Genomic DNA, 10,679 nt, shown 5'->3' with positions numbered 1-10,679 from the left:
GTGTGTGTGATGTACTTTTGCACAGACTTTGTCTCTGTGGATGGACCTTGGAAAGCAGCAGAAATTGTTACTCTGGCCTCTTCCAAAAGGGATGAAAGATACCAACTCTCCACGTGAGAGTGAGAGAACGTGGGGAAGAAAAGCAATAAAACCTCACAGAACATTAAACGACGCACGCGGCCGGGGCAGCTGGAACTTTCCTCGCTGCTCCCCTCAGGAGGGGATGCCCGGGGCTCACTCACCTCAGGCGATGGCTGCCCGCCGGCCCGGCCGCTCCCTCCGTGCCTTCTCCTTCGGTCCTCCCTGCCTTCCCCTTCGGTCCTCTCTGCCTTTTCCTTCGGTCCTCATGCCTTCCCTGCCCTGCCTGCAGCCCTGGGCCGCCCTGCAGCCGCTTCCCCTCCGCTGTCCCGGGCCGGGCGCGGCGGCGGGCGGGGGTCGCTCCATGGCCGCTCCCTCACGCCCTCAGCGCCAGCGGCGCCCCCTGGCGGCGGGGGCGGGCGCGCGCGGCCCCACCCGGAGCGCGCGGCCGGGCCGGGGCGGGGCGCGCGCGTGGCGGCTGCGCTGAGGCGGCGCTGAGGGAGCCGCGGCGGGACGGCGGCGGCGGTGCTGAGGCGCTGGGAGCGGTGGCGGTGGTGACAGCGGGGCAGCGCACAGGCGGCTCGGAGGGGACGCGGGACTGACGCCGAGGCGGCTCTGAGGGGACTCGGGGACCATGTCAGACGAGGAAGCGGGGTACGCGGCCAAGCCCCGGCGGCCTGCAGGTAACGGCCGCAGGGGGAGCGGGCAGGAGCTGTCCCCAAACGGCCCCGCAGCGGCCGATCCTCGCGGGGCGCCTTCGTGTCTCTCTCTCTCTCTCTCTCCGCTTTTTTGTTTCGGTTTTAATTATTGCTTCATTTAGTCGAGGGGGAAAGTTTGAAGATGCTTCACCGAAGTTAAGCCCGCGGGAGGAGCGAGGAGCGGTTGTGCTTCGCTTCCCGGGCAGTCTCCGCTTCCCTGAGCCCCGGCGTGACTGGCGGCCCCGGAGCGACCCCAGCCCCGGCTAACGGGGGCTGCTGAACCGGTTACCCGGCTAACGGGGCATGCTGAGCCCCCAGCCCCGGCTAACGGGGGCTGCTGAACCGGTTACCCGGCTAACGGGGCATGCTGAGCCCCCAGCCCCGGCTAACGGGGGCTGCTGAACCGGTTACCCGGCTAACGGGGCACGCTGAGCCCCCAGCCCCGGCTAACGGGGCGTGCGGAGCCCCCAGCCTCGGATAACGGGGACTGATGAGCCCCAGCTATCGGAGGATGCTGAGCCTCAGCACCGGTTAACGAGGGATGCTGAGCCCCCAGCCCCGGTTGACGGGGGATGATGCTGAGCCGCAGCCCCGGTTAACGAGGGATGCTGAGCCGCAGCCCCGGTTAACGGGGGATGCTGAGCCCCCAGCCCCGGTTAACGGGGGATGCTGAGCCCCCAGCCCCGGCTAACGGGGCACTGACCCCGCTGCCCCTTCGGGTACCGTGGCCGCAGGTGGTGATTCCCTTCCCGGCAGGTCCTCGCCCCGCTCCGTGCCGGAGCAGCACCAGGAGCTGCCCCGGTGGCACAGGTCGGGCGGGTTTCTGTGGTGCGTGGTTTCCTTTCCTGTGCTGTAACTCGGGTCACTGAGGGGGAAACTACGGAAATGATGACAGAGTCAACAGAAGTAATCTCTGGGACGCTGCACCAGGAAAGGAGAACAAGGAGAACTGAAAGATTGTTTTTTCACACTACTGTGGCTTTTCACCACAGCCAAATCCTGTCTAGGTGTGACTGGAGGAAGTGGTAGAATTCCTCAGGTGGGGCAATGAGTTGCACTGAATTTTTACTTCTTGGTATCATTATTGACGTGGGATTTGTCCTTTCAGTTAGGAGGTGTTAGGTGTGTGACATGGGCCAGGACATTTTGGAGAAGATGCACTGAGATAGCCCAACTGGCAATTTCACTCCCTGGAAGCTGGAATGTTTTCCTGTTACTTCCATTGTTCAGAAACAGGCAACAGAAAAGTCCTGATTTATTTTATGCTTTCCTTGTTTGCAGCCAGAGAAGGAATGAAATGTATTTATAAGAAAGCTTTGTGTACAAAGCCTTTGGCTGGGTAATTTGAGCTGTACAAATAACTGTGGATCTCTTTGGCCCTGGTGCCCAGTGGCACATCCTGGCTCTGGTATCTTTGGAGAGGATCTCCATTTCAGTGTAACTATCTTAGTTATTAATACCTCACCACGGTCACATCGGTGTCAATCTTGTCTCTGCAAGCCTTTCCTGAACACACTGCTGAGGTGGTTTCTCCTGCAGCTCTTATGTGATCACAATAAAATATGGAGTAAGTGGCATGAGACGTAGTTTTGGTTATTGGATGTCAAAATTTTGGGGTTTTCCCATCTGAAATGCTCTGTGAAGCATCTGTGAAGACACGTAATTCACTTTGGAATTGGCGTTTTGTTTTCATCAGGGCACATTTTTGCTGTTTGACAGTGGTGTGCTTGTTTGGATTGTGGAGTCTTTGCAGAAGGAAATAAATCACAAATGAACCATGTGCCACACCTCAAGCTGTAACGAGAATTTTCCCCTTCCATCTTAGCCTCTAGCACTAAGTGTGTATTATAAATTCTTAATACAGTTTGATGGCCCAAGTGATAATTTCTTGCTAAAGTAATGGTAACTGTTCCAGTCAGCCTTAAAGGCATTGAAGGCTGATTCAATTAAGTTTTTGTTTTTATTTTTTTAATAGTCCTTCTCCTTGTGGTTTATTTCTCAAAAAGGTTGCTCAAGAATATTTGCATTTTTTTCTATTGCCTGCTTACACTTGCCCACCACAGCAGGCTATAAATCCAAGGTGGGGGCTTGCCTGCCTTTTAGCTCAGGGTAAATCCAGTGGCAGGTTTAGGGGTACTGTCAGCCAGCACTTTGGGCAGGGTCATGCCCTTGTTTTCAGCCTGTGGGGCGGGCAGGGATGGGCATCACCTCCAGGAGCTGCAGAACCAGCTCATCCCACACATGCAAGGCATGGTTCTTGTATCTCATAGAGTTTTCCACCAGACAGCATCTCTCTCCCTTCTTGTATTGTGAAGAACAACACATTGGTGCTAAATAAAGCATCCTCTTTGCTCAATCTTGAAATTTGACATCATTTGAGGTGTGACTTCTACATGAAATTCCAAATCTCCAGAGTAGGAGGGTGGAACCTGGGGATATCCCTGCTTGGCAGCAGGCTCCTGGCAGCCCGTTAGGAGTCTCAGCTGGCAGGATAAGAAACTTCCTGTAGCTCTGTGAATGCCTCCCAGGCCACATTTTGGCATGGCTTTAGCAGGGTAGCTTTTGAAACCACCAGCTCGTTATTTGATCCCAGAGTAACCTTCAGGTGTCTTCCATTGACAGAGGAATAAGGCATGAGGAGTTTCTGGCCAAGAAAATCTTTATGGAGGTTTTATTTCATTTCCAGCTAATCTTGCACCTCATTTTATCCAACTTCCCAGATCCACTGGGTGTGAGAATTGTGGTTTCCTTAGATGTGCACCCCTTCCAGCTGGAGCAGAACCCAGGTTCCAGCAATGCTGTCCCAGAGCTGGCAGGCTGGGGGCATTTGTGTTCTGCCCCTTACACGAGGTTCCTCTGACTTGTCAGAAAACAAAGGAACATGATCCCACTGCTGCCTGTGAGTCACTCTGCTACAAGAACTTGGGGGAGAGAAAGGCATTTGGGAATTGAAACTTCAGTGTTGGTACACTTCTGCAAAAATGCTGCTTGGACAGCATTCTGCTCTCAGCTGTCTTGTACAACTTAGAGACCGATGAAAATCAAAGCAGAATTTGGCTTTTAATTTGATTTCTGATCTAAACCTAATGCATTTGCCCAGAGGAGTAGTGCTAACAGTGACTTACTTCTAGGAACATTTAATATTAATATCCAATTTAGGCACTTTAATAGGCACTCTTGGTTTTAAAAAGTGACAATTTCTGCTCTTTTGTAGATGATACCAACTCTGGCCTCGGTTTTTGTGGATGGATCCTGGTGATGGCCTCGATTTTTTTCACTGTTATTACATTTCCTATATCAGTATGGATGTGCATAAAGGTAAAACCGTTCACTGCTAAGGTGGATTAAAACTTTCAGCAATGCAGTGTGGCTATTATTGTTCTCAATTGGATTCATTGAGAAAATGAACACAAATTAATCTAGCTCTGTTCGTTCTTGAGCTATAGCAGACCCCAGCACTGCAGTGCATTCAAACCAAAAAGAAAAGTGGTATTATAATATTTGGTCAAAATAATTCCTGCATTGGTGTCTTCACTACATCTGCCCAGCTGTCATTAGAAAATAAGCTCATTTGAAGGATCAGAATAATTGCAAGAACCCATGACTACTCTTAGAGAACTGATTTTTTTTAAGGTATCTCCCTGTATATCACTCATGTAAATATGAAGTATGTAAATAGAAATCTGTAATTCTGTACAGGGATGTGGCTGCACGTGACACATTTGAAGACACAGTGTTATCTGTGATCACTCTGAGGTTGATGTTTGCAGTTTCCAGACAGGAGGAGTTATTTCCTCCTGGCTTGGCTGATGCGGCATCAGAATTGGAGCTGGAAAATCCCTGCTGGGTCACAAATGCTGCACTTTGTTGTGTTGTTGCCAGGATATTCCTGATGGCTCTGCTGGTGCCTGAACCTGCCCAGGCGCCCTCCTGTTGAGTGTCTGAGGAATATTTCTTGTGGACTATTGTCCTGATTTTTTCCTTTTGCTCTTTGCTTTTTGACAATAAAGTTTTAGCTAAAATTCTCAAAAGCAGCCAGTAGAGAAGTGTGTATTAAATTTGAGACTCAAGCCTGTCCTAGCCTGGTGTGTACATAATTTGGAATCCATCAGGTGCATGACATCCACCAATCTGTTCCAGATTATCAAGGAATACGAGCGAGCCATCATCTTCCGCCTTGGACGCATCCTGAAAGGGGGAGCAAAGGGACCAGGTATGTCCTGGACAGCAATTTCCTCCAATTAGTCATCAGCAAAACAATCATGGTGTAGAGACATTGCAGTAAAGTGGCAAATGGATTTCTCAAGAATTCTGTAACTTCCAGTAAGAGGATGTGTTACAACAGGAATTTATGAGCCTCGTGGGTCTCTTCCAGCTCATAAAGTTCTGATTTGTACTCTGGATTGAGAAGGCAGCAAACTTAATTCTACCCAGCTCTCCTTTGTTAATGTATGATCTGCAGGCAGAATCAAAAGCACTAAATGTAAAGGGAGGAATAATGGCATCAAATGGGTTATTTGAAAAAAGAAGGTTGATGTATCAGTTAAACCCAATGAGTCTGAAAGCCTTGATATCCTTCAAAAGTAACAGAAGCCAGTGGAGTATTTGATAGTTTTGACAAGTTGTTAGAACTCTGAGACCTGGAAGAATGTTATTTTCAGCTGTTGCTCCTGCTGCTCAAAGTGACAGCAAGGGGCAATGGCTTCTTCCTTCATTTTCACCCAGGCTTTGCAATGTTCCACATTGCTGGAAAGCTGAAGAAGCTCACTGAGCCACCAGAGCAGAAGGCAGGAGATTGGTGCTTGCCAGAATTAGGCCCCACAAGTAACTATGTGGGGAACATTTTTAAAAGTAGTTGCTAATAGTTTTGGGGCTGTTTTATTTCCAAATGTTAAAAATATCTAAGTGCTACCCAGATAAATTGAAGTTTCTCAGCATGTATTTTGGAAAATCTTACCTTGGTTTGGAAGCCACTAACAAGTGTTGTGCTGCTGAGTTCCTCACAAAGATCTGCACAGCCACAACAGTTGGATTTCACCTTATTGCAGTAACAAGTTTTGTCTGCTCTAATGATCCATTTTCACATCTTCTTGAATGGATTTTTTTGGCACAGGTTTGTTTTTTGTCCTGCCTTGCACAGACAGCTTCATCAAAGTTGATATGAGAACCATCTCTTTTGATATCCCTCCTCAGGAGGTGAGTTTGCATTTGCCTTTGCATCTACTAAAGCCCTTGCAGAATTTTGTGCACTTTGCTTTTCCTTCTCCCCTCTCAGTATTGGGTAATGTGCAGTTTGAATACAGATTCCCTGTGCAGTGCAGTGTATTGTGAAGAATACATATATCCCTTGGAAATGTCATCCAGTAAGGGAAGAGCACTGAGAGAAAACAGGTGATGCTCTGAGGACCAAATGAGAGAATTGAACACTGCCTGAGAGCTGGAATGGGAGGGGCTTGGAACGAAGGCTGCTGGGCTTCATACAACATCCCCTAATTGCCTCTGTGAAATCTGGAAGATTTCCAGGCACAGCAGGGATCTGTCCTGTGCCAATTTATCTACATGTATAAACTGGCCCAAGTAATGGGATGAAATTGGAATATACATCAAATGCTATTTATAGCAGCTGGGGGAATGAGTGGTCAGCTCCCTTTGTTGGGTTGGTGTGCACGTGGCTCCTGTGCCCTGCCCTGCACAGGAACATGATGAAGGTGCTGCCACTCATGGCAGGTCCTAAAGAACAAAAAAATTACTTTGATTTCTAGTCTGATTTGCCTTGGACATCCTAACTTTGTAGCAGAATGTCTCCAGAGCATTAAGCCAGCTGAACTCAGTGCTGCCAACTCAAAGGATAACAAAAGAATAAAACCCAAGTGTCCCTCTAAAAATAAGCTAGTGAACAATTGTATCCTGATGGTTATAACTGTATCACTCATGTATCAGGTGCATTTTGAGACACAGAGATGCTCCCTTCAAGCTGTGTGCTGCATCTGTTTCCTGTCAGATCTGCTGTGGGCTTGTTGCTCATGGTTAGTTGTAGATTGAGACAAATGGCAGCTGTCCTGGTACACTCTAAAGGGTAATTGGGAGAAACCTAATCACTGGCAGGCAGAATGTGCTTGCAGCTGCTGATGTACCATTAGTGAGGCCATCAGTAATCCAGTTTTTCTTTTGGCTTGATTAAATTACGCTTATGGATTTAGGTTTGTTTGTGTTCCTTACGTAGAGGCAGAAATCAATTTTTATTTGTTCAACATGATTTCTGTGCATGCTACTCATTCTTTAGCTTTGTGTTAGAAAAGCCTGCTAAAAGAGGTCGTTTGGGAAGGGACAGGGCAGGTGAGTCTTGAAGGGAATTGTGTACCATGGAACAAGGTTCTCTGAGCTCCCCTGTGCAGTGCCACCCTCCTGTCCCAGGAGGTGCGGTTCTGCAGCACAGTCCCAGGGCCCTGCTGTCAGGCTGCCTCACACAGCCCTGGGGAAACCTCACTGAAAGACAGCCCAGGGACCTGCCTGGGTGTGATTCCTTGCCAGAATCACGGGTTAAACCTTCTCAGGTGAAGATGAATTTCAGAGTAAATAATTTCCGCCTTTTCTCTTTTTCCTGTCACTGATACGACTTGCAGATTCCTCTGTGATTTCGATGAAGTGGGTTAAAAATAACATTGAGGCAAAGTGAATGGAATGTGCTTTTCACTGAGAAGTTTCTAATCCCATATTTAGTCTCAGCTTTTCAGAGCTGTACTGGGAAGTTTGTGAACACTGGGGCACATTCCCATGCAGCATATGTGTATAAGGACTTTTGTGTTCAAGACAGTGGGAAACCAGGGCTTGGTGTAGTAAAACAAATACGTGATTGTCTTAATAATTAACCTGGTATTTATGGAATATTCTGTACTTTCCCCACTGCTTTTCAGATCCTGACCAAGGACTCGGTGACAATCAACGTGGATGGAGTGGTTTATTACAGGGTGCAGAACGCCACCCTGGCCGTGGCAAACGTCACCAACGCCGACTCAGCCACCCGGCTCCTGGCACAGACCACCCTGAGGAACGTCCTGGGCACCAAAAGCCTCTCTGAGATCCTCTCTGACCGTGAGGAAATTGCCCGCAGCATGCAGGTAGGAGCATCTTGGAGCACTGCATCACACAGCAGGTAAAGCAGCAATCCCATGGATCACTTAAAGGTGGGGATTTGTTTTATCTCTAAGTGATCAGTTGTGATTTGGAGCTGTAGGAAAAGCCCTGACAAGATCTCTTGGGAGGGCACTCTGTAAAATAAGAATGAGGGACTAAAGCACTAAGGGTCAGTGGGGCTAGCATGTGGGAATGAGGGATACAGGAGAGGATGGCTTCCCTGGATCCTTGTGTCAGTCCTTCAGTGTGGGAGGAAACTGTGCCACAGAATTCCTTCAATACATTAATCAAGCTCTGGGAGTTTTTGTTACTTTAAAACAGTTGAGCTCTTTTAGCTGTCACATCATAGTACAAATACTAAAGCCCTGAAGGTCTGAGAATTTGAAGAGAATTCATTTGGTTTATTGGTCATTCTTCATATTTGGGCATTAGTTTGAGGCAGGTGTGTGGCTTCACTTACCTGTCCTGCCTTCTGTAGGTCACACTTGATGAGGCAACAGATGATTGGGGGATTAAGGTGGAACGTGTGGAGATCAAGGATGTGAAGTTACCTGTCCAGCTGCAGAGAGCCATGGCTGCAGAAGCAGAGGCTGCCCGGGAGGCAAGAGCCAAGGTAATGACATCAGCCTGGGGGCTGGATTTGGTTTTTCCCAAGTAAGAAATACACCATTCCCTCTCAAGCCCGTGTAGATACAGAAAGTACAGCTTGAGGGAGAAAGTAATTTCAGCTATCTGTGGGGAGTGCCTCTGCTTTTGAGAGGCAGTGCTGGAAGAAGCCCAAAAGCTTTTGAAGACAGAATAAATACTTGCATTGCATTCTCAAGACCTGATGCCAGCTTTTGTGATCCTGCATTCTGGGTGGGAGGATACCAGGCACTGGGGCCTGAGAGCAAACAGGAGCAGCTTGTGACGGGTGGAAGCACGTGCCCAGGGCAGGTCATGAGCAGGGTGCCTGTGGTACCTGCCTAGGGCCGAGATCAGCCTGTGCATTCCCTGTTCCTCCTGTTTGGAGCTCAGTTTGAGGACTGAGCTCAGTCTGACCCGTTTGCCTCCGCAGGTGATCGCAGGCCGAGGGGGAGATGAACGCGTCCAGGGCGCTGAAGGAGGCATCCATGGTGATCACGGAGTCTCCTGCTGCTCTCCAGCTGCGCTACCTGCAGACCCTGACCACCATCGCTGCCGAGAAGAATTCCACCATCGTCTTCCCCCTGCCCATAAACATCCTGCAGGGCCTGCTAGGTGTGACGGAGTAGGGAGACTGGGAGGGGCGAGCTCGGGGTCAGCCCACGTTTGCAGCACTGAGTTCCCTGTGTATTGTAGCTTGTGGCAGTGTTAGCAAAGTGGGTTTGCTGAGGAACCTTTTTGTTTTACTGAGTGTGTTATAGAATTGTATGTAATGTTTGTGAATGTGGACAATCGCAATATCTGAAGTTGAAAGCCTCTCAGAAGGAGTACAAGCAGGTTGTGATCTTAAATAAACTTTATCCATATTGTCCTGGATGGAACACCTCTAATCCAAAGCCTCCTTTTCAAACAGAAGAGAAACCAGTTGTGGTAGAGGTGATCCAACATTTGGGATTATTCCTTCTACAAAACGGGTCTGTAGCCCTGCAAGGGAAGTAGAATACTGTCCTGGGGGCTCCTGAAAATCAGGCTTGTGTTCTCTAAACCAGTCCCCATTGATGAGAAACAGTTGTTAGTGAAACTTTCTGACTTTCTGCCACCCAGGAATGGCACAAACATGCCGTAGTTATGGATACAACGTGCTTGTGGTCACTGATGGGCTGCCGTTGTTATGAGGCTGTGTCTGCATAGAGTTGCACTGCTTTAAAGCACTGAAAAGGCTCTACATCTGTTTCTCCTAAAAATATGTTTTAAAAACCAGAGTGCTGCATTTCATCCAGATCTACAACCATATTTCTCTAGGAAATGACACGTCTGTAACCAGCAGCAGGGACGAGTGGTGTTTAACAGAAGGCGCTGCACTGGTGCTTTACCTGTTGGTGCTGCTCTGTGCAGACCTGGAGTGGTTGTTGTGTCAATAAGGGCTTACATTTCAACCTCAAAGCAGCTGGGCCTCAGCTCACATAACCCAAGCTGTTGAACTTCCTGTTTTGTACCCCTGTAGAACGGATTAATAAGAGAAGAGATGGAGACAGCGTAGGGAAGACTAAGACTCGTCAGACTGCCACCAGTATTGAGTCTGACATCCATAAAATCTGGGACGAGGCAGTGGAACTGAAATGCCAAGATCACTGATGTAAGTGCCCTTCTCCCACTGGCCAGCATAACTCCATAAGTAGTTTCTTATGCCCCTTCTGCTCCAATCAGCTCTGTATTTACAGGTGATTTAGGCCTGGGTACCTGTGCCTCGACACGCTGTGCCTTTGTCACTGGCAGGAGATGCCCAATTGCTGTTGTTTTTCTGCCTGTCTGCTGGGCAGGTTTTCCTCTGCATCACCAAAGCAATATACTCTGTGTTTGTCAAGGTGGCAGCTGATGTAAGCTGAGCTTAACTTCTGGCTGGGAGCAGGAGAAACAGTTAACAAAGCTGGAATAATTAGCATTGCTGTGCTCAGGCACTTGGAGTGGGAAGCAGAGCCACAGCACAGCTCCAGGTTAATCCTTGGGGAAGATGAGTCACCCTGTAACTCCCTCTGCTGCTGCAGGTGCCACCCCTGTGAATTCTTGTTGATAGCACAAGATGCTTTTTTGCTCTCATCCTGAATAAAAAAACATGCTGTTTACTAATGAGTGAGTTTCTGAAAG

At 48.7% G+C, this 10,679-nt stretch overlaps 1 protein-coding gene across 1 annotated transcript; it reads left to right on the top strand.

Moving 5' to 3' along the window:
* The first annotated feature begins 622 nt into the window (after window positions 1–622).
* On the top strand, window positions 623–10,664 carry STOM (stomatin). Its single transcript, XM_036393981.1, has 8 exons — window positions 623–761; window positions 3,991–4,094; window positions 4,917–4,989; window positions 5,890–5,972; window positions 7,691–7,894; window positions 8,389–8,535; window positions 8,978–9,149; window positions 10,039–10,664. The coding sequence occupies exons 1-8, from the start codon at window positions 713–715 to the stop codon at window positions 10,167–10,169; spliced, it is 963 nt and encodes a 320-aa protein (XP_036249874.1). The 5' UTR covers window positions 623–712; the 3' UTR covers window positions 10,170–10,664.
* The last annotated feature ends 15 nt before the right edge of the window (window positions 10,665–10,679 follow it).

Source organism: Molothrus ater, chromosome 20 (genome assembly GCF_012460135.2).
Source record: "Molothrus ater isolate BHLD 08-10-18 breed brown headed cowbird chromosome 20, BPBGC_Mater_1.1, whole genome shotgun sequence".
Lineage (NCBI taxonomy): Eukaryota > Metazoa > Chordata > Aves > Passeriformes > Icteridae > Molothrus > Molothrus ater.
The sequence above is the reverse complement of the archived record's forward strand: the minus strand, read 5'-3'. Positions and strand labels throughout refer to the sequence as shown.

Excerpts from the sequence above, each read along its gene's own strand:
- STOM (XM_036393981.1), top strand. The coding sequence starts at position 713 with ATGTCAGACGAGGAAGCGGGGTACGCGGCCAAGCCCCGGCGGCCTGCA. Across the intron at positions 4,990-5,889 it reads AGGGGGAGCAAAGGGACCAG|GTTTGTTTTTTGTCCTGCCT; the intron begins GTATGTCCTGGA and ends TTTTTGGCACAG. Across the intron at positions 5,973-7,690 it reads TTGATATCCCTCCTCAGGAG|ATCCTGACCAAGGACTCGGT; the intron begins GTGAGTTTGCAT and ends ACTGCTTTTCAG.